Source organism: Aulostomus chinensis, chromosome 20 (genome assembly GCF_037954235.1).
Source record: "Aulostomus chinensis isolate RoL2024-O1b breed Wild chromosome 20, RoL_Achi_v1.0, whole genome shotgun sequence".
Lineage (NCBI taxonomy): Eukaryota > Metazoa > Chordata > Actinopteri > Syngnathiformes > Aulostomidae > Aulostomus > Aulostomus chinensis.
Genome location: NC_141339.1, coordinates 11,688,112 through 11,711,838, shown reverse-complemented (window position 1 = coordinate 11,711,838; position 23,727 = coordinate 11,688,112). Strand labels below are relative to the sequence as shown.

Below are 23,727 nucleotides of genomic sequence, written 5' to 3'. Positions count from 1 at the left end.
TGCAGGGAAGACCTGAAAGTTCCTAAGCAGCATTCAGTACAACCTTCCTTGAACAGCAACAGCTTATAGTTGGGGAGTCCAGAAGCTTTCAATGAGCCGAGAAATTCAGGAGGAATGGAATTCTTCTGGTTGTCCTCTGGAATCGTGTCTCCACAGAGGTACTCTTTAATCACCCCAGGGAAGATGTTGATGCCCAGCTTAGTGACGTGTAGATTGTCCCAGTCATCAGGTAATCTCTAGTGTTAGATGAACAATCAGCAGGGCAAAGACAAGACCAGAGGTGTGTCCCAAATCGCATACTTCCACACTACATACTTGCAATTTTGAGTAAACTCAACTCAAAATGGAAAAAGTATGGATTGTATGCAAAAATTGAGTATGCAAAAGGACCTGGGTGATGTACTCAAATCCGTCAAGATTTTGAGTATGCGACTGTGGACACTCGCTGCACTCATGTCATCGATAAAAATGACAGCTGTGGTGAGAGTCAATCACACAAATAAACCATACATACCGTTGCATCTTCAGCCAATAGAAGAAGGATTGTCGGCGCCGATTGTGGCGTAACAATGCACGATGACCATTCACTTTGCTGTTTTACTGCTTCAAAAATCAACAAACAAGTGCAGGCAAAAGGTGGCGGTAATTAGCTGATGCTGATGCGGTGCTCGCCGGTCACAAATCAGCGTAGAAGAAGAAGACATTACGTTGTCATTTCCAGTGAGTGCACCACAGAATGCAATTTGGGACAGCACTGCACCCTCGAAACTGGCGCACTGCGCGATTGAGTACATAGTGTGCTTAGTATACTCAATTTGAAAATTTTAAGTATGCAGTATGGAAGTATGCGATTTGGGACACAGCACAGGTGTGAAGTAAGATTCTTGACTCTCGACTCTGTTTCTCCCCCTGGGCCGCAACAATCCACATCGGATACTTGGAACCCTCTCTTTAGTTTTCATGTTATGGTCCATCTTGTCCATCTCCATCTTCTGGCGAAGTGGAGACATCTGGAAGCAGACATGGACAATTTGAGCATAACCCCCTTCTGTAAGCACAGGAGTTGTCTGTCGGGGTTTGCCATCCATCCATTTTCTTCCGCTTATTCAGGGTCGCGGGGGGGCTGGAGCCTATCCCCGCGGCTACGGGCGAGAGGTGGGGTTCACCCTGGACAGGTCATCAGTCCATCACAGGGCCAACACATAGAGACAGACAACCATTCACACTCACAGTCACACCTACAGTCAATTTAGAGTATCAATCAGCCTCGTCCCCTCTTGATGTCTTTGGACTGTGGGAGGAAGCTGGAGTACCAGAGAGAACCCACACAGGAACAGGGAGAACATGGAGACTTCCAAGGGTTCTGCTCAGCACTTGGCTTACTGGATCAGCTTGGCTAGGTGAATGTGGGACTTGATTCTGCACTCAAGAATCCTCAAACATGTCAAAGGGGATTTTAAACCAGTAATGTGCTGCCCCCTTCCTCTCCTCTTCCCAGTTCTTCACTGCCACACAGCATAATTCCTCCCTGATACCTGATCTTTGCAGTGAGGACTTTGAGGAGGAAAGTCTTCCCATAGCTACCAAGGCAATTCGGGATGAACAGCTTCTCTGCCATTTGTCCTGGCATTGTGTGAACAGCTGAGAAGAAAGCACTGAGCATGGGCAGAGGTGAGCGGAGGTGCTCCACTGTAGGTCTCTTCCCTGAACAGTTTCTGCTTGCTCCCTTTTGCACTGGATGGAAAAGGCATTGGCAGCCCAGGGATCTGCCCATAATCTGGATCTTGTGGGCTGGTCTGACGACCACAAGTATGGCCTAAACTTTGGACTCCGTGTCAAAGTTATGATGATGCAGCTGAAAGAAGACGTTAACTCAATGACTGTCATTGCAGCATCTTGATTGTGAGGTCACTGACCATGCCTTTTGGCGGTTCTTTGACAAAACCATTCTGCTTGACAAAGTGCGCCTCAATGGGAGGGAAAACCATGTCTTTTTTAGACAACATCCACTACAATTTGAAGGAGATTCTTCAGACTCTCTCTTCAAGCAAATTTGATATGATGCCAGCTTTGCTTCATCTAGAACTGGGTATCAAAGGGCAGTAATTATTTGGCAGCGACTGAATCACATCAGAACTACCAAGCAAAGAAACATTTTAAAACATTCTGTATTTTTTTGGTTGGAAAAACAAAAATGTGTCACATCCACTTATGTCCAAATCCAAGAACTGCATACCTGCCACAGCAAACTTAGAAGCAGATTGAAAGATGTCCTTGACAATAAGCCAAGGTCAGGCTACATTTCTCAGATATTGAAGATGGCATAGAGTGCAATGTTTGCCATAAGCAAATAGCTGGCGGGATTGGTAACACTTCCAGTACCCTTCCTGCTTTTATTCATACACAACATGAACTTGAGGCAACTGTGCTAAATTGCATGAGAAGACAAAATGTGACGGGCCTAGTCCGCTTCCACAACATTTATATCCACTCATCCTTTGCGACCTGCATTGTTGCTCAGGACTGTATAACTGATGTAGATGATGCTAGCAGCTACCAGGTGTTATTCAGGAAGCTATATAGCTAGATTGCTAACCTCAGTTCTTTCCTGATGGCTAGCTAGTGTCTAAGACGTATTGATGTTACGATTTCAGATTGTTTTAGAGCACCCTGCAGCCACACGCTCTACCGGCAGATGTCACGTCCTTCACACTGACTGAGGTGCCAAAAACGAAGGACAAGAGGGATGTAACTCATTCAATAGCATTAGAATTTGTTGCATATCAATGCCATACTGGACAACAGTAATGCCCTGTCAAAATCAAATCCACAACTAGTCCTGATTTTCCTTCACATTTGCTTTCACAATCCATAAAAGAGGCTCAACCAATCTGCTCTGAAGATGCTCTTTGCTGAGGACAGAGTATCTAAACTAAGTCCCACAGAAGGAGGCTGACCTTTACAGGATCCTACCAGCTTCCCTGGCCTCGGTGGATCCAGATGAAGGATAGCCTGCCTGCGCTGTCTGAACACCCCATGAAAATGCCTCTGTGTCCAGGCATCTTCTGCATCCTCAGAGTGCAGATTTTCCACAGCAGGAGACACCATCAGCTAGGAGCAAGAATGGCACTTGCATGAAAAACAATTCCTACAGCATCTTCCTGTTTACTTCATTCTACTTTATTAACGTGATCGTGCTTTGTTGAATTATAAGTACTGTTGCTTTTGGATTTCATTTAGTGGTTTTATTCTAATTGTTGTTCAGTTACAATAAACATTTCATGCTTAAAGTGAATGACATTTGGACTCTCTCTACTTCGAAAAATTAATCTAAAGAGATTTACATCATGATTTAAAATAAAATAACAGTGTATTTTATTTTTCTGAAAGAAAGATGTTTTTATCGTTTCGGTATCTGCGCTGAAAAAAAATGGAGTGTATTGTATCAGAAAAGTTATAAACCTTACCAGCCCTGCTCTCGCCCCCCTGCTTGTGATACTTTAATAAAATATTCTAACAATATTATAAAAACAGTGTTTCAATGTATGTCAGAAAGAAATACTTCTAAAACAAAAAAATTAAGTTTCAGTTTATATGCCGGGACTCAAGGATGAACTGAAAAGCCTTTGCCGGTCAAAAGTCACGTCACATGAATATCAAGTAAATATCACAACACAACCGAACAATTTGCACATATACTTTGCATAGATAGCACAGTTTAACAATGTGAGACCTATTGTTTATTCCAAATGTGTAACAGCGTCTCGTTTAACCTGAACTCACGTTTGCCAGCCACTGTACATGTAACCACACGCAGCAGCGATACCATGAAGTTGTGTTGAACGCAAAGCTTCTTGTATTGCTCCACGTCCATGTGAAAATACCCAAAATCCAACTCCGAGACTTTTCACGTCCACTGATTCTTATTTGATCAAAAATCTCTCTGAATAAGCCGCCTTCACAACTTCACTCATTCAAATATTTCAAAATACTTCCAAAAGTTTTTTCAGGAGTATAGTTTTCATGCACACCGGCTGGAATATTGAGGATAGTGTTTCGTTAATGAAGCCTGGACGGGAACTTCAAGAGGGAAAATCTTCCTTTTCATCATCTTCTGGGAATTCGACTACATCTCATTTGTTTTTCTCCACCACTTCCGCTTTCCCACGCTGTCAAAATTCCCCTTCTCTCAAATATAAACAACCCACCTGCTGCTCATCACCTTCCATACTTGAGTTGAACATGGAAATCTGTCCGAGGGATCTATTCCGCACACACTATCCCAGTTCAATACAGAGACTGTTCCTGGTGATTTATCCAGCAAGACGGTGTATTCTTATATCCACATTCCACCTAATTTATTCCGACGGTCCTTGTAGGAGGACAGGGCAGCTTTCTGGGAAATACGCATTATTGCTGTTCTCCACAGAACCGGACAAGAAGGTAGATGCCCTTGTGTCTCTTTTGTGCCGCATAGGAGAGCTGAGACCCACAGAGACAAGTGCAAGTGCAAGTTAGCTTAGCACAATAAATGTTTGTGTGTGGGAATAGTAAGCACACCTCAGTCCAAAAAACTCCAAAATGTTTTTTGTCTACAATAATACATGTAGGATTGTGTATAACAATCATTAGGAAATGAGAAATAAAGCCCCACTGGAAATTGACTCGTCCAACAAAACAAAAGTTTGTTGATAATAGAAGAGTGACCGACTGCAAGGGAGAATGAGAAGGGTTATTTCTGGACAAACCAGTGATAAACTTCATCTATTTGATTACTTTTCATACATACGCTAACATTTCCCATTCAGCCATTTGTTTGAGCTAAGCTAACGGTCGGCCATTCCTGTAAGTTTGTTATATCCACAATGCTGCTTAATCGTTTTCAAATTATATAAAATCAGACTTAATTTCTCCTTGAAATGCATGTAAATGAAATAAAACAATGTGTAAAACTGTTCCTGAGGTTATTCAAACCTAAGGAGAACTTCGTAGTTGCCACAGAGATGACGTACATTTGCTGCAGTCAGTCAAATAAGGGCATCCAAACATTTGGAGTTGACCAAGTGAAGCATCTAACCCCGCCAATGAACTGTTTTTGACCCCTGTACAGAAATACAGTACAAAGATCTGCATAAACCCAATCACAATCATACACTGACAAGTTGTGAGGAGTGTTAATGTGTGCACAGATCCACAAAACAATGTCACGTTTTACTTCCGATGGTAAACACAGCATAAGCGTGTAATGGATTCCTGATAACTCTCTGGTGCTCTGTCTAGCATGACGAACGCAACATGGCACAATTCTCCTCACACCCCCTCTCCGTGTCACTCACCACTTGACACATGCATTACACATGAGCCTCAAAATAAACATCCCGTAAAGGAAACGACAAGCATGGATCAGTCCAGGCTCCCATGGGTGTGTGTGTGTGTGTGTGTGTGTGTGGGGGGGGGGGGGTTCAGTTAACACTCTTATGATCCTGACTGGTGCTCTACTATGACAAGGCAGCGGCCGCAAATCCAAATCAACGGGCGTCATGACAATGACTCGGGAGACTGAGAGGAATGTGTTGGGGTTGCAGGCAAAATATAAAAAGGCAAAACCGTAATGGTTATCACACCAAGAGAACATAATTCATAAAAGTGAGTTTAGCATGGAAAAAAACCATAACAGTAACTGACAAAAAACAAAACAAAAACAACCTTCCACCCCAGAAGTTGCCGTCAGAATAACAGGCCCGAATTTTCGAAACTTTCCTGGCTACTTTGACGGAAATGATTGTGTTTTCATTTTGTTTTGTCGCTTATCACTTTCTTTTGAATGGAAAAAATTGCTGATTTCACCTCCTTTAGCTTCTGTGAACAAATAATGACTTCCTGCAGATACCAGGAGTCATCCTCAAACAGAAGAGAGCTGCAGCTCCTTTGTTGTTGCCATGCATGCTGGGAATTTCTCTCCATAGGGTGACACCGAGCTCCCGACATGTTGTGTTGAAGAGATATTTTTAGTTTCTTAGTAACACTCCTGCACAAAACGGAGTCTTCACACAAATACACACACATGCAAGTGTTTTTTTTTTTTATGCCAGTTGTGTGAATACACGAACACTGTTGGCTGGTTTCTTTTTTGTCATTTGTGAGCTGAACAGTTTTGAAAGAGCCGATACTCACAGGGATGGATCGTGGACGAGATCTTTGAGGTTGACGCCACTGCGGTCCTCTGCAAGGTTGCGAAAACAGCTGTCACTCACTGGATAGACAGAAACAAAGAGAGGCAGAAATAAATCTAAACGTAATTAAATTAGTAGGCGTGATATACACTGCTTTTGTTGTCACAGACGTTTTTTTTTTAAACAGTTTTCCTCTTTCTACGTCTTCTCATTTTAAGTCCTCATAAGAATAATTAAATACAAGGACATGACACAGGGATCAAATCACAAAGTCCGCAGGGAATTATGACAAATAAATTTAAAATGCTTCCAAAGGACAGGAGACATTTTTTGTGTCACAGTGTGGGCTCAGCCGAGGCCATTATGATCTCATTTTGTGAGTCAATTAACCAACATATACAGTACATCCATATGTGAAATTCCTCAACATGGCATAAAAATGAATGAGCTACAAAGGTATGAATGGCTCAAGCTACAATCGAAACCTCTAGAATTAAATCAGTCATAGTTGTACACAGGGGTGAAAGTGGCTTAAAAGTCTTGCTGGAACTGTTAAAAAAAAAAGCGCACGCCGACTAAGTTTTACAGTTTTTAATCCATTTTGGGTGATTTTTATAACAGTTTTTGGGTGTCTATTCCCCACGCAACTGCAGCCCCCATAGCCCCACCCTTCCCGCACAACCCCTGGAAATGCTTTGAAAACTGCTTTTTACAGTAACTGCCCACTAGAGTGCTAACAACAGGGAACAGGCAGACATGCATACATGGAAAAACAGATCATCAATATCACTCAATGATTTATTTAGCAAAATATCAGTTTACACTTTACAGTGAGTGACACAAAACGTGGAAAATTTCAAGAACAATTACTAATTTGATGTTGCCCTCTGTTTTGTTTTCTTTCTCTTTTTTCGTTCCATGAAAGCAGAACACGTGTGTTTTTAACCTATCAAAACTAACAATGCTGGTAACGTGACCCACGTGTTCGTCTGTCAGCCAACCAGAAACGCCTCGCATGCGGAGATGCACTCATGGGCACGACTCCGTGTCAAGGCGGTTTCACACTGAACGCGCAAGGCGCAGGCTGCGCGGGGGAAGTCCATTCATCGTGTATGTGGGCGCGCTGTGACGTCACATGAGCGCAAACCAAGCCCAGCAACTCGGTAGCGCTGAGCATGCTTGCGCCCCACCCTGCGCTCCAAACCGCCTTTAGACATCGTTTTCTTTATTTAATATGGGATTTTGACAGCTCCCTCCTCCTTTTTTTAACGGAACTCCGTTACGGACGTGAATATTTTACCGTAACTGTGTTCCGGCCCGTTCCGGCTCACATTCACCCCTGGTTGTACCTCACATTTGTCTCCAAGTCCACGATTTAAGCAGTGACTTTGGTTAAAAGGAGTGTAACACTTCTGCTTGTCGATTGTGGTTTTGAATAAGTTGATTGTTGACATTAGTGACAGTTAATTGTCATCAGTTCCTCATTTAATAACATACCACTGTAAAAACGTTGGTGGCTCAAATGGGCTGATTCGGTAAACTTTTAACCCGTTGACAAGTAGGGACGGTTCATAAAGTTAATTCTTATTGCCCTGATAGAAATGAATGTTTGGCCCAAAGGAGGCCCACATCTGAGTCAGAAGTGCCAAACATGCCCCAGGTCAGGATCAGGCCAAAATTTGACAGCTATCTGGGTAATCTCACCTTCCTGTAATGAGCTCTTTCAGGAAACAATCAGTTTACATGCCAACATTCCTGTTGATGACGTGAGCTCAAATCCAGGTTTGTACTGCTATTTCAAAGGCAAAGATTCAAAGTTCTGGATGAATGTCGCATTCGCGGATGACCAGGCTGGTAAGCTAACGTTAGTGAATGAGGTACTTAGCATTTGTTCTTCTCACAGTGAATCAGAAACAGCAAATCTGTATCGTATGAGACAAATAACAACTACGTCAAGATTACTGGGGAAGTTGCTAACATTGCTCGACAATTAAGCTAACAGAGGGAACCCTGTGATCGGCTAGCTGAGAACATCTTTGTGCCCTTTCATGCTGCAAACATTCAACACAAATATCGTGCTGATTCTGGACAAGTTCATCAGATTACTGATGCAAGCTGGCATTTTCTTTACAATGAATCCCTCTTGTCTACATTTATGTGAAATTAACTCATAATCAGGCCAAAAAGTGTATTGTCTTTGACCACAAAAATCCCCAAACAAAAAGTTCCTCTTTGAATCAAAGTGGACTTTGAGGTCAGATGTAATTTAATGCCCTCCGGGTGGTCTGACAAGAAGGCAAGAAGGTGATAACCTTAATTACAGTTGCACGAAAACCCGTAAAACAAAGTCACCTTAAATTGTACCTTTTCTCTATACCTGAGCATGGTATTTTGCCTTGCAGCCATTTTTTCCCCATAACAAAGAGTCTGGTCTGCTCAAAATGAGTTTAGCAGGGAAACACACTGAGGAACACCTCGACTGCAGATATCACCTGCCTGACTTCTGACCACAAAGACTGATGATGGTCAAACCGCAACATGAGGCAGCTTCTGATGACAGTCCCTGGCCACAAGTTTTCAGTCCAACAGAGGCAACATGTACTTCATGAAGTGCTTGCTGTACCTTCTGAAAACATTTCTGAAACTCTTGCGAGCTACAGTAGCTGAAGTGTGAAAATGTAGCCAGCTAGCTAACGAAAGCTAAGGTCCTTGTGTGTTGTAGAAGACTGTTAATCTAGCGTAACAGCAACTTCCAAATTAACGTCACTTTTTAAAATTGGAGTAGTAATCAATCGCTGCTATTTTTTTTTTTTTTTAGTTACAATTAAATATCATGTAGTTAATTCAAGAAAGGCTGTAGAAATTGTCCAATCTAAGAGGGATAGGAACAAAGACCATGTGTCGGTGAGGAAGAGAGGGGTAGAGAGGAAGAGATGGCGTAAGAGCTGCAGCTTGTTCTTTTCTCTAGCTTGATGAATCTTATCTCACATTAAAAAAAAAGAATCAACAAGTTCTGTTTTTGTGTATTACTTTGCCCTGACCTAAACAGGCTAAAAAAAAAAAAAAATCAAAATGGAAAGTTAGTAATTTCTTATCCAGGTACTTCAATTACTTTCAGTGGAATTAGTTTCACAAATACTAATCTTCACTGTGACTTAGGTCATTTTATACTGGAGTGAATGTACTTTAACCTGTGATTCTCAGAACTCACCCCACCACACAGGGCTAAAAAAGGAGGTCAGAGTTTTTTTGAATAGCGTTTGCAGAAAGTCACACAGATTTCATTGCAAACCTTTTTGTCTTCTCATCAAAAATCATCAAAAGTTGGGAGGACGTTTCATTTAATTTCACGCTTATGCGGTTTTATATATCTTCCAAAGTTTTAATGCAGTATTTCCACCTATGAATAGAAGAGAACTGCGTTTACCTTGTCTTCCACATGTCTCCCTTATCTATAATACAAGTCAACTACCATTACAATGTGAGAAAAGCAAACTCTGACACCCCCCCCCCCCCAAGCTCTTACTTTAATATCTTATAGGGCCGATACCTTCCATATCCTCACCTTCTAAATCCACCATGGCCCCACCACCGCGGAGCAGGTGCAAGCCACATGAGTCATCATGGTAACCACAAATGGATGGAGTGAGAGAGGGAGGACAAATATGCAGAAGAGACAGATGATGACAAGAGGGACAAGGTGTTTTGTGATGTGATGGCGACCAAACGTGAACGGACACACTATCCTAAAATAGATGCAAAATGAAGCAAGGGGTGATGCTGCAGTGGATTTGATCCCCCCCAAAAAAAGAAAAAAAAAAGCAAGTGGTAGACAAGACTGGAAATGTCATGATGATACTCAGATGAAGTGCTATGATCCATGAACGAGAGGAGGGGTCAGAGGGACAGGGCAAGCTGACGGGTGAAGCAAGAATGGTGTAAAAAATGGAATCGGGACAGCAGTGGGGGGAAGGAGGAGGAATGAAAGAGAGAGCAAGGGAAAGGGGATAAAAAGGATCAAGTGGGATGAGAGCGGAGGACAGTGGTGAGATGAATGAGAGGAGGAGGTGAAGAAGACAGGATAAAAGGGGGGGGGGCATTATGAAAAATAAAATGAAGGATTTTTAAAGAAAATGAGAGGAGAGGGAGTGATGATGGAGCAGCAATTTGGAGACGGAGGTAAACAGAGGGCACAGGACGTTGCTCTGGGCTCTGGCAAATAAATGGGAGAGTGCTGACATTTGCACACTGAGCTCAGAAAGGGAGGGAGAAACAAGAGAGTGAGAAAGTGTGTGTGTGTGAGAGAGAGAGAGTGAGAGAGAGAAAGAGAGAAGGTGAGGAAAACAGTTGAGGGAGGAGAGGAAAAGAGGAGCAAGCACACGGGATACACACTATCCCTGGCTTTAGAGGGGCACTGCTGCATAAGTGCATGTGTGTATTTGTGTGTAAGTGTGTGAGAAGAGGGAACTTCCTTCAAGACTGCTGCAGTATTCCTCACACACACACGCGCGCGCACACACACACACACACACACGCACGCACGGCGTGAGAGAGAGAGAGAGAGCATTCCTCAGTCTTTCTCTCCCAGCTACCCCTTGATCTAAAAATAGCCATCCCTTTCTCCTACAAGAGGCAGCAACCATTCTGAACCAATCAACACGCTCTGTCAAAGGCATCTGTACCCACCACCCCTCCATGTGTGAGTGTGTGTGCACACCCGTATACGTGTGCGAGTGTGTGCATGTGTGAGAGAAGGGGAACTCCTGACTAAAGGTAGAAAACTGCCCCTCCCTGCTGCACCGGTTTGTAGAAATGGTGTGCAGGCGATCCCGTTTGTGAAACAATAGCACTGAAAAGAGACAAGAGAGCGAGAGGGAGAAATAGGGATGACAAAAAGAGGGAGAGAAGGAGTCAGCGTGGAATAGAGGGAGTGGCTCCAACTGAAAGAGGCTTCAAAGGAATATTAATGTGATTCTGTGCAAGAGCTGAGGACAGGGGAAGAGAAAGAGAGGGAGGGAGGAAGGATGCAAGAATTCATGATGCTTCTCTCTTCCACCTCTCTCGCTCCACCCGTGCACCTTTTCTCCAGGTAAATCCGCAGCTTGGCTTCCACCAGCTGCGCTGAAACATCGCGGCGCATCGCATCAAATCTGTATAAAACCTGCGACGTAATGATTTTGCTTCCATACCAGGATACCGAGACGCAATGCAATGACCCCTGTCTCACCCCAGAGGGCGCTATTTCCCACAGTACAAACACCACTCAGCAAGCTAAAGGTCAACGCTTCTGCATGGCTGGAAAACCTCTAGGAGATGGACATCGAAGGCCAGACAGCCTGTTGTTGGAGCTGTTGCAGACACCAGGCGAAGTACGTCACGCTGTTATTCTATGGTCCTCTCATTTGAGTTCAAGTACAAACGCACATCTCGTCAGAGCAACTTTTCGTTCAACTTACACATCTGACCTTCCAGATTTCTGGTGCAACCAAAGACAGAGATAAAAGCTGCATTCGCTCACTTTGTTTGTTTGTTTGTTGAAGGACTGCACACTGCCAAAACCAGTCTTGCCAAGTATCTTACCAAGTGTCTGATTTCAAAGGGGGTTTCTGGACAGAACTGCCTTAAGTAAGTATAAACTAATAAATGATCCCAAAACAAAACAAAAAAAACAGGCTCTTTTTTTTTTCTTGTAATAAATACAAAAAAAAATCTATATTTCGAAATTCTAAAATAAGTTTATTTTTCCATTAGGAACTTTTGCAAATGTGACATTAGATACGCAACCCTAGAACACAACCAGGCAAATGACAAGTACAGAACAGACAACATGTAAGCACAGCCAAAGAAGGCAACAAACAAGCCATTTACCTGACTGAGGTAGTACTCTAAGTATAATGAATATTTTTGGCAAGTATTTGGACAAATATAATATAAAGTTTTTTTTTCCCAGTGAATTAAAAAAAAACAAAAAACTCTACAGTTTCCATGTCTCAGTCTGACTCAACAAATCAAAGTTCACTCTATTTAGAACTGCTACCTTAACTGATTCATTTCTTTGCTCAAATTAGAAAAAGAATAACATGTTAAAAAAAAAAGACAGAAATGCATTGAATTGTGTCAATGCCCCTTGACCTCCTGTGTGGATATCGCTTGTAAATGGCGCTGCAACCAAACAGTAGAGGGCAGCAATACGCCTTTGCTGTGTCTAGTTTGCGGAAATTATCAGCATTATGACGAATTTAAAAAAAGAAGATTTGGACCTCCACTCCTTTCTTCTCAAACATATCAAAATCGAATTGAACTGAAATATTTCGAATGCTTGTCACAGCTAAAACGGACAGATGTGATTAATTTGCATTAATTAATTACCAAAGATGCATGTTATTATATGTTTTAAAACATGAAAACCCTATATATTATATTATATTATATTATCTATGATGATTGTAATGACTGATATACATGGCATGTATCTTTCCAATGGTTTTTGGGATGCCTGTTCCTGTATTGACTCCTATCTTTTCACATTTGCCTCCACCTGTGAGTGTGTTGGAGTGCAGCAGCCTGGATGTCCCCGGGCTACAGCAGTGGGAGGAGAGCAGGATGCCTGAGCTTCAGAAGCGTTACGCAGGGCAGAGCCGCTCACACACCAGATATAGACGCGCAACCCCAACACAAACACGGGCTCACACGTACTCTTAAGGGGTTAATCACTGAGCCGTACCAGAGAAGGAGAGATCAGGACACAGGGGAAGACATCAAGAGACCAAAGAGGAGAGAACTGATCGGGGACGGAAAAAAAAGTCAATATAGAACAAAAAGTACATGAGAAAAACACAGAGGGAAACATTTCCTTATAGGGAGAACAAGAGAATGGTGTGGAACCATGCATGCTAATTGTCGTTCGACAGAAACGTTCCATTTTTTTTCTCAGTTGTCAAGTCGATCACGTGTTGCCTGACTGTGTATTCTAATGTGTCACAAATGCACAGGAAAACAGAATAAACAAACAGTACAATAATAATCAGCATGTGGGCAGTGACAGTGTTTTGGATGTTACTCTTTCATGCCCAGGTGAAAGCCTACTCTCAGACTGCTCGAGCTACTTGAGCTCAGATGGGTGGAAGCTGTGGCCAAGATGACAAAAAGTCCCCAAAATTACTGGTGGAGGTGTTGCATCCATGCAGTATATGGCTGCTAGTGGAGCGCTGACCACGTGTATGATTGGGGGATGGCAAATTACTGCATTCAGCCTGGTTTTGCATTTACATCAATACAGATCAAAGCCAAAGCCAATAAATACGAGTGTGTTACTCCAGGGTCATTTGACCTGGGAGCGCGTGCAGATTAAACCTTTCCTCATTGCAGACAAACGCAGGGTGTTAGCAGGTCTAAGTGATTTTCTGGGAGAGCTGTGTTCACTGCAGTCTTCTTTTGAGCTAAACCACAGCATGGTAAAAGGCTCTCAATGATAATATTACTGCGCTAACACGTAGCAGGTGTAGTGCTTATGCAGTACAGTGTGTTAGCATGCTCACTTCCACATTAAGCAGCATAGAATACACAGGACGAGACCTGACTGTTTCTGAGCGAGTAAAAACACAAAGCATGCTGGGATACCTGGAATTCCGTGCAGCAACAGTGACTCTGACAATCAAAATCTAGTCAGTTAATTCTTGAATCCGAGAGAAAATCGGTATCAAATTCAAAGACTTTCCCTTGAGGTTTTATCGAGATATCACAAGAATAGGACGGACATACAAACAATTAACTCCTCCAGATTAACTCCTGGTCTCCGACTAAACTGCACAAGCTTTTATCATCTCAGGAATACAAACCTGGCATCATCATTTGCAGTATCATTATTGTGTTGATATGAAGCCAATTTATTATTACAATGTTCAGTATATTAAAAATCTCAGGCTTTTTTTTGTGGTTTATCTTTCATTTCAAGCAGTGGTCACAGCAATTAACTGCACCCACAAAGATGAGTGCAGCTCAGGTCAAAGTTCACCAAATCTGGACTGCCTGGGTAAAACCCCCGAGAGCGCAGCTTTGTCGTTGAGGAGGGGCGCGAAGAGCTGTTCTTCTGCGATAGTGCGCGAGTTGTAAAGTTCAGCTATTTGTGGTATTACACAAAAGCACTGGATGACTTTAAATTTGGATCTAATAATGGAACTCATCACAATCCCTCCTATGACGAACATCTATGTCTGCATTATATTTTATGGACTTTTTCTTTTTTTTTTATGTGACTTATGTCATTCCATAACCCCTTAAACCCTGACAAACCTTTCACATCAGGGACCCGGGCTTGGATCAGGGAACCCTTGACCCAGAAGTCCAAGTCAATTTGACTACTCTTGGATCAGGTCTAAAAGCTACTTTACTGTACCGTGTATAAAACATAGAAATGGACAAAAATACAACTTACTCTTCCTCGTGTTTCTCGGTGGCTTGAATGGTGCGCAAGTATTCTGGTACAGATCAACGTTACTAATGCTCAAGCTGAGCTGCAGGGGAGGGGAGGTAATTGTAGAGTGCAAAACTATTGTGCGCGAAATGAAAAAAAATCACAAAAAAAACCTCGAATAAAAAAAAGACACAGTGACAAAGACATGTATGTCATGTCAACGCTCCTGTCAGTGCTCCTGACCAAGACGCCAGCAGAACCATCTGAAGTTGGTCCCCAAGTGCCGCACATGGCTACCAACAGGATGGGTTGAACGCAGAGGACGAATTTAGTTTTATCTATGCACAATGGAAATAAAGGTTTCTTCTTCTGAAAAAGACGCTTACATGACATGGCAGGTTATTATGGCAAAAAGCATATCTCATCTCAAACGAGTGAGAATTCTCACTTTTTTCCCACTTTGATTTCTCTGAAAATAATGCCTTCTTTGCCGAGTGTGTGTACAAATCACATTTATGTGAATCAGCGAGGATGTGACCAACGTTGGATCTTCAATGATGGACCAAACTGGCCTGAGGGTATAATTCTAAAGTGTCAGAATGTATGAAGGCTGAATCATAACCCCATATGTTTCTCCATACCTTAAAAATAACACCCTGGGGCCAGATTTGACCCATCAGCCACTTTCAAATGTGCATGGGCCGCATCTTTCCTGCCTATTTGGTCAAGATTAACACCAAAGGAAATTTGCTATCCAGGCCTCTTCCAACTGGAGAATATGGCCCTTGTCTAACAGTGAGGTAGGACGCACATCACCGCAACAAATAACGGCAAATGTTTTATGTGCATATTCTACGTGTCGGAAACAAGGGAGCATCTCGCTACTGTGTTTTTAGCCACAACGGTTCCATCTTAATAAAACCATGAAAACATACTACCACCATATAAAAAGGAATAAGAAAACTATGGAACAGCTTCTGTTCCACAATTACATTTAAGTAACAACCATAAAATATTACACGATGCTGAAAAGTGATGGCAAACAGGTGAGTAAGGTCCTTAATTCTTAAAAGAAGCTAATTTTCCAAGCAAATAACTTTTTATTGGAAGTTAACTTGTTGCAGAGTTTTGTTGGAACAAGTGTCATGGGTTTTCAGCAAGCTTTGTGATTCAGGACTCTCAGCTAGCAGCAGTTCTGTCTCTGGAACTTTGCTAGCTAGCAGGCTACGTGCTGTCAGTCTGGCAGCCTGGTGCAGAGGGGATTCATAAACTGTTAGTTTGTTCCACTCAATCATTTCCAGGACATAAAGCAGTCAGCACTCATTATCTCCCTGGGATCTGACGCTAATGGGGTTTTCCCTTATAGCACATCCACTCTCTCTCTCTCTCTCTCTCTCTCTCACCATCTCTCTGTCACTCACACACACACACACGCACACACACACGCACACACACATATGGTGGATGTATTTACAGCAAACACTCTCTGCATTCCCTCCAAGTACGTACACACACCCCAGCCTGGGACAAGTTACCATTGATCAGCAATTTGACACTACAAATCATAAAGCAGGACAGAGAGCCTGGAGTTGCTTGTGCCAAAGTCTGCTTCCAGTCGAGTTATGACAGTGTATCTATCATTATGGTACAGTAGCTCCTATACACTGCTGCTCTTAAAAAGATGAATGCAGAAATCTGTCAGTCTTGAGTGTTTGGGATATTATGCGAGGTTCTGTTGTATAAATCACTGTCTGTCACCTTTGCGACGGCATATTTCAACATGCATGAAAAGTGACAAATGCACATTTAGGCAAATCAGAGATTCTTTGCCTCAACAGCCCATTTGACGTCTATCGTTCTGTTCTTTCTCAGCTAACTCCAGCTACCATGGAGGTCAAACCCTGGCTTGGGCTGACATCTTCTGGTAGGAGGGACAACACGTCTGCACGACAATAAGCTGCCACCACAGTGCATCCTGTCCTCTGTTTTACTGGCTTGTTCTGTGTCAAAAGGAAGCAGTGGGCCCCAGGCCTCAGATTAAATGGCTTAATGATGAATAGAGGTATGGATCCGCCTCCAGATTGTAATTGGGTGGGGTAGACATCTGACTAGGGGGCTTTTGGTACGAGGGACCCCCCCCCCCCCAAATCAGGAAAGGAGAGAAGCAATGGTGCACAAATACCAGCATCTTCATTCCAAGGCAGGGTAAATTTCCAAATTAATAAAGGCTTCACGGTGCTGGGTAAAATATAGTAACAGCAATAACAGCAGATAACCTAATCTAATATAAGCCCACTGTATCTTAGCAACCTTGTTAATTCTGAGAGGAGCAGTGGGGTAAGAAGCAGAAGCACAGCACCCATCATCAAAGATGCACCCAGCAGCAACACAAACACACTCCAATTACTCAAAAACTCTCAAACCCACAACACCACGCGCATGCTATCTTCGCTACTATCTCAATCAGCCTGTGATGCAGATGAATGCACACACGTGCAGGCCTACACGCTCAGGAACATACACACACAGATCCTCGGGCTTACTGTAAGCAGCCGGGAGAATGGAGGGGGTGTGGAGCGGAACAATGGGATCCTAATCGTCGGGCTGCATTTCAAAGCCTCTCCTCTCTACAACACTGTTTCTAGATAAGATTTGAAAACGCTATTTATATCCGCGGGGAAAGGAGCCAACCAGCGACTTGATTTTCATTTATTTGAAGTCAGATCTAAATTGGGGTGGAGTTACATAATTCAAGGAGTGCGACACTCCACCTGCTACTGCCGAGTCAGCCATTGAAGAACACTACAGAAGCAGGCAGCCCAAAAAAATGCACTGGGCCCACGCTATTACTGCAGCTAATAATTACTCTATCGGCTTAATAGCCATCGCTTACTACACCAAGGGAGCCCAGCTCATCCGTGTGGGTACAGCAGTGGGCCGATCCGTATCTCCAATCCAAACCTACTCCAGCGTGGCCAGGCCAAAACCCAAGGACAAAACAACACCACACATCATGGCCCAGACACCCCCCCCCCCCCCCCCACACACACACACACACACCAGATGTGCAGAGACAGAAAGACAGGGAGGGAGAGGCATCTCTGTTCTTCACAGCTGCGTTCCAGGCAAGGCCCATTTTCAGCCCCCAAAACAACTAACCTACCGACAACCCCTCCCTCTCCCACTCTCTCTCTCTCTCTATGTCCCCCTGGAGAGGACAGGCTCCTCCATCCCTTGCTGAAAAGAACGAGAAGGAGGAGACGGACAAGTGGAGTTGAGGGAGGGTGAGTAACCCTGACAGGATTAAGAGAGCAATTCACACAGGATGGGGGGGGGGGCAGAGAGAAGAGGTAGAGAGGGGAGCATCAGTGGGAATACTCTAAAAAGCAAGTAGGGAGGGTAGGGAAGAGATCAAGACTGGAGAGGAGAGTGGTAAGGTAGTGAGGAAGGGGGAGAGAAAATGGGAGGATGGGGAAAATAACTGGTATAGGGAGGCTGGAGGAGAGGGGAGATGCAGGGGAATATAATAATAATAGCACATGGAAGGGGAGAAGAGTAAAAGGAAGAGGAGACAGAGAGGAAGGAGGGAGGGGATGTTGAAAGCAGCTACGCAGGCCAGAGAGAGTTCAGCTGAGTCCCTCGCTTTTTCTGCAGATATATAATGACCAGCGTGAGCAATAGTCCAAATTCTTCAGGAAAAGAAAAAAGATTTCTTTTACAGTCTGGTAAAAAAGCGGATACGTCACATGGAGGGAAGAAGTGTTGAAGGGTCACAGGGAAGCATACAGATGTGCAATTAAGACCCCATTTACCCCTGCTATTAAAATGTGATCTGTATCTGGATAATGATATCCGCTCATGAGCTTTCATTTACACTTTCTATTAATAAACGTTCCCATGATCTCTATTCCGCAGATCTAGATATGCAAATGAGGTGGTAGAGATATGCCACGTCCCAGGTCAAGGAATGCCGCTTGCTCCAAGCTGAGGAAAGGTTGTCCGGACCTGGAGGTGACCTCTAAAATTATTGGAATTTTTTCTGATTGAGAAAGCAGCCAAATTGTACAGATTGCATATACATCTGGCTGAGCGGTCCCGTTACTTCTTAAGTGCATTCTGTCTGCATTTGCGTTAATAGTAACACTAGATATAACACATCCAGACTCAGATCTCACACACACACACACACACACATATATATATGTACATACACATACACGGTGTGTGTGTGTGTGTGTGTGTCAAAATTTCTCACATCACGAATTTCTGAAATCTGTACTAACTGATTGTATCACACGACTTCTTAAGTAGGGACATTTGGAAAATTGATCAGATGGCATGACACTTTTCTTCCATAGCTAAATAGACAGAGTGATATACATTGATAATGGAAAAAGGGGGCTTCTGAATATTGTAATATGCAGTTTCTTCGCATGTTGCACAAGCATGCTAGAGCAATTGTACTATTCACATAATATTCAGCTGTCACCAGTTTAAAAATCCTGATCGTAATGATTATTTTCTTCCGTCAAATCTTCAGGATTTGGGAGCATTTCCTGTTTTTATTCCATCCATCCATTTTCTGTATCGCTTATCTGTTAATGGTCATGGGAGGCTGGAGCCTATCCCAGATGAGAGTGGGTGAGAGGCGGGGTTCACCCTGGACGGGTCGCCAGTCCATCGCAGGGCCATCAGGAGCAATTAGGGGTTCAGTAACTTGCTCAAGGACACTTCCATATGGTCACCGGGGGAAGAGAGGATCGAACCACCGAGCATGCTGCCCCCCCCCTTTTTTAATAATATATTCTTTTTTCTTTTGTCAATGAATGTAATAAACTAATCTAAATCAAGGTTTTGGCCTGATACTTAAAAGAATACTTATTGTAATTAAATGCCAGCAAAAATCCCTTCAGACGACTGCTGTGTTCGCCTCACAACGTCACAGTGAAACTCTTCCCACGTCGCTTTCATCGTTTAAACTGTCCACAGATGATGTTAGGGACCTCAGCGTAATGTTGGTTTCCCATGGTTACAGGACAGTAATATGCTTTGGCCACAATAGGAAGTAACTGTGGGTCTACATGGAAACACATCAGCAGTATGGAATGTCTAAAATCAAGCAACTCACAATGCCATTGAGGTATTTCCCCCACTTTAAGAATATTATCACAACATAACGATTCTGCTGGAATCGACATATCGCAGTGGCGGTCATTGATGATGCACCATGAAACAAAAAGAAAACACTCCGTTAAAAGCTGTAACAATACTTACTGGATTGTGTCATCTTAGCTTCGTCGTACTTAGATACTACACACACACACACACGCACACACACACACACACGCACACACACAGATGCAATATATAATGGTATCCATATTCTGTCACGCCTTCACCGGCTTTGTCACTTATTCCCTGGATGATATCTACTGCTGAGGGAATTTCAATTCGTTGAAATCTGCAGCTGAAAGTAATTGAAATATATTGAATACTGTACTTCAGGGACTGATCCTGCTATGGTGCGATCCTGCCATTATTTGACCCTTTGCCCTTCAACACTGCAACATCAAAAAGGAAGGAAAAGTAAAAAAAAGGTCCCGTTTAAATAACAGAGAGGGTGCTGCCTGCAGGATCTGGAAACTGGTTGTAATGCAGTACATTTGTCATTATGTTGTGACACATTGCGACACGCTATTGACATAAAAAGTAAATGACAGATGAATTGATTTTGAAAATAATCGATGTCTTCAGCCTCGTATGTTTCGTACCAGATAGAAAGAGGCGCTAAGATTGTGCTGACCCTGGGTTTTCACTCCGGTTTCACAGGCCGCCTCCCACCACCACCACCACCGCCACCACCACCACTCTCGACCCGTTGGAATAAATAAAACATGAGAGAGGCTGAACCACACTTACTCAGCACCCCTGGAACAGAAACCAATAATACACAAAGCATCACAAAACACACACACACACACACACACACACACACACACACACACACACACACACACACACACACACACACAAACACCACAATCAACAAGCAATCACTCACAATGAAAGTGTCTTAAAGGATTGTTTCGCAAGGTTGGGCTGCAGTTCATGTCCCAAAATCTACCCCGCTCTCTCGAGGCCCTTTCATGCATACCTGAACCTCTTTTTATCATCTAAATATCAGTGGAAAGCCTGTGACTGCGGTGCCTACAGCTCTCCACAAAGCTCTCTTGTATTGATATTTTATTAACATGGTCATAAATATTGAAAAGACACTTACTAATGAAGCCACGGAGAAAAGTTCAACAGACAATTTACAGCGTGATGACTGCACCCTACACTTCTGGTTCTACTGTCCTGCACCTTCATCCGATCCCCCCCACCCCCCACCCCTCATCTGCTTCCCCCTTTCTATGCTTTACTTGTTTAATGAAATCAATGAATTGGAGGGGCTTGACAACATGCCACGCCCCTTGCAAATATTAATCATAAATCATGGGCTCTGAGTATAATGAGGCATGTTTCTAATAACAGGTGTGATAAATGTGTCTGTGGTTCGCCGTGACAGCGTCATGTAGCCAAGCGAGAGCACGTACATGTATGCGCATGTAGTACGTGAAGGTTAGGAGGGTGTGTTCCTGCGGGTGGATGAGGTTTTAGCCTCCCCCTGCATGCATGCGTGTGCGTGCACACACGCACACACACACACTGTAGCATGACATTTTGATGGCAAAGGGCCCATGGCAAGCCGGTTCTCTGTGGCATTTCCGGCAGCTGTGTACATACACACATTCAAACACACACACACACAAAATCACACACACGCAAATTCAATGCGTAATATGTGTTTTTCTGAGTACGTGTGCTGTATCTGCAACGCATGATTTCAGTAATTCATTTAGTTGCAGTTTACTATAAAACCCACAATCGATGTCATTTGGAGAATGGTGTGTAGATGGAGACAGGGTTTGATTCTACAGGGATTTATGTGTTTGAGCCACCCGGACACAAATAAAGGAGAAAACATTCAAATAATTAAAGGATCAGTTTATCAAGATTCCCAAAAAAATATCCCTTTTAACATCCTTTCTTATGGCATTTAGCCATATGGAAAGATTTTAATTGAATGAAATTATTTTGATGACTATCAAGATAATCAAACATGGTCTTCTGTATTCAATGTGACATCATCAACTAGATTCATTTTAAGATTTTCCACTGACTTTTTGTCAGAGGTCCTTTGAGATACAATTGTTTAGCTGTTGCTGCTCGCAAGGCTTACACTACCAAATAAGAGGTCACTGTGAAAGTGCATACCTCCACCAAGGTGAACTTAATGTAAAGCGAAGTGGCAGTAGAAAACAACTGCTGTAAGATTTACTGATGTAAATCAAATGATGTTCACACCAGGATCAATTCCTGTAACCACTAGGTGGCACTATGACAAACATTAAGCTTGCAAATGTCTTCAGGTCGAGACTCTCATCGCCCGCGTGAAAGTCTCTCACCATGTGGAGTCCAGTTCTACTGTGACGTATCAAAACTGAGACGCCGTTTAACAAAAACTCAGTGTCAACAGTGACTGTTTTAAGGAGATTCTAACCAAATTTGAAAAATTGATCAGGTTGACCCACTAAGAGGGGTACATCAAACTGTAAAATATATAATTTCCAGTTGTCACAAGGCGGCACCGTGATAAATAACCTCTCCAAAGTTGCAGATTTTGGAGCGGAGGCCCTATTTAGTGAAATTGATCCTGCTGACAGACAAACCCCACAGCAGACATGACCTTCTGGACGGAGGTAACAACCGCCAAACATCAGAGCAGTAACATCAGAAGGCACTCGCATCCCTCCGCCACACTGACGTGACGTCTAATCCATTGTTCCAAATTTCATTAAAATGTTTTACTTTATCCTGCTTCCAGGCAAACCCACACTAACAACATGCCCTTTGCTTATGAATAGATTTTTTTTATATATCATTGTATAGTATTATATTATGATAAGATTTTGCCAAAAGGGAACAGGACGCAAAATGATACCAGCTATCAAAGCCTCACCTTAAGAAAAAAGACCTCTGTTAAAGTGGCTTTTTTTTTTTATAGCTTTGGTACTTTTTCTTTAGTTCCAATGAAAACTGATTATAGAGTGTAAACTGGTGTGACGAGTGTATGCTGGATCTTGTTTCTGGAACGGAATGTAGCTGTGAGCATCAGTGCATTGACCTCTGTCAGTACTGGTGTGACTACAGCAGATAGGACACAAAGTAGGAAAAAAAAGTGTGTGTGTGTGTGTGTGTGTGTGTGTGTCACTTGGGGACACTGATCCTTTCACTCTCAGCAGCAGCAGCAGCAGCAGCAGCAGCAGCAGCAGCAGCTCGAAAACGTGCGAGACAAACTTATTAATAACATAGTTGAAAAACGGAGAGAACGACAAATTAATTCATTCACACCTGACTCTTTTCTTTTATTTCTACCGTGTCTGTGTGTGTTATCTGGAGCCATTCTCCTGTAAGAAGGCAGAATGAGCTGGAGAGCAGCTCTATTGATTTCAATAGAAATGTGCTTACACTGGCATCAATATAGCTGCACGTTTCTGATACCTCCCTTCAGAAGCTTCCCTACTCTCCCCTTCTGCCTTCACATCCTGTAATCCCCCTCCTCCTCCTCCTCCTCCTCCTACCTCCTCCCTCATCCTTCCAAGCTGCTGATGCAGGGAAACCCAGGGCTGCACCACAACAACCATGGCTTAGCTACGCATTCCAGTTTGAATCCTTGGACGGGCAGTGAGAATCCACAAGGAAAACTCAGGCCATTCACTTGGCTACAAAGGAGAAGGTCAGGGATGGAACTGATAAATATTGGCTAACATTGGCAACGGACAAAATGCAGACTGTTACGGTTGTGCATGGTGGAAACAGAAGCAGAGAGACCATCAACATACATTTCCATCTGAATGTGGACATGTTGGACATTGCCCTGCAGCAGTTCTAGCGGTCTTATTCAGAAGAATCAAGATCTTTGACTTCAACCCCCCCAAAGCATTCCACTTCAGGGGAAAGAAGTCACATAACACCAATGCAAACGTATGTGGTTTCAGAGAAAACTTTCATAATGACCATTATCTTTATTTTTTCCCT

The 23,727-nt window shown here is 43.1% G+C and overlaps 1 protein-coding gene across 8 annotated transcripts in view; it reads right to left on the bottom strand.

The window, feature by feature from the left end:
* gphnb (gephyrin b) overlaps positions 1–23,727 on the bottom strand; it is a 104,993-nt gene that overhangs the window by 62,682 nt on the left and 18,584 nt on the right. For all 8 annotated transcript variants that reach the window (XM_086188595.1, XM_086188597.1, XM_086188600.1 and 5 more), the window contains exon 2: positions 6,175–6,253. In XM_086188595.1, coding sequence (XP_086044721.1) covers positions 6,175–6,253 — 79 coding nt within the window. The remainder of the gene's footprint in view (positions 1–6,174; positions 6,254–23,727) is intronic.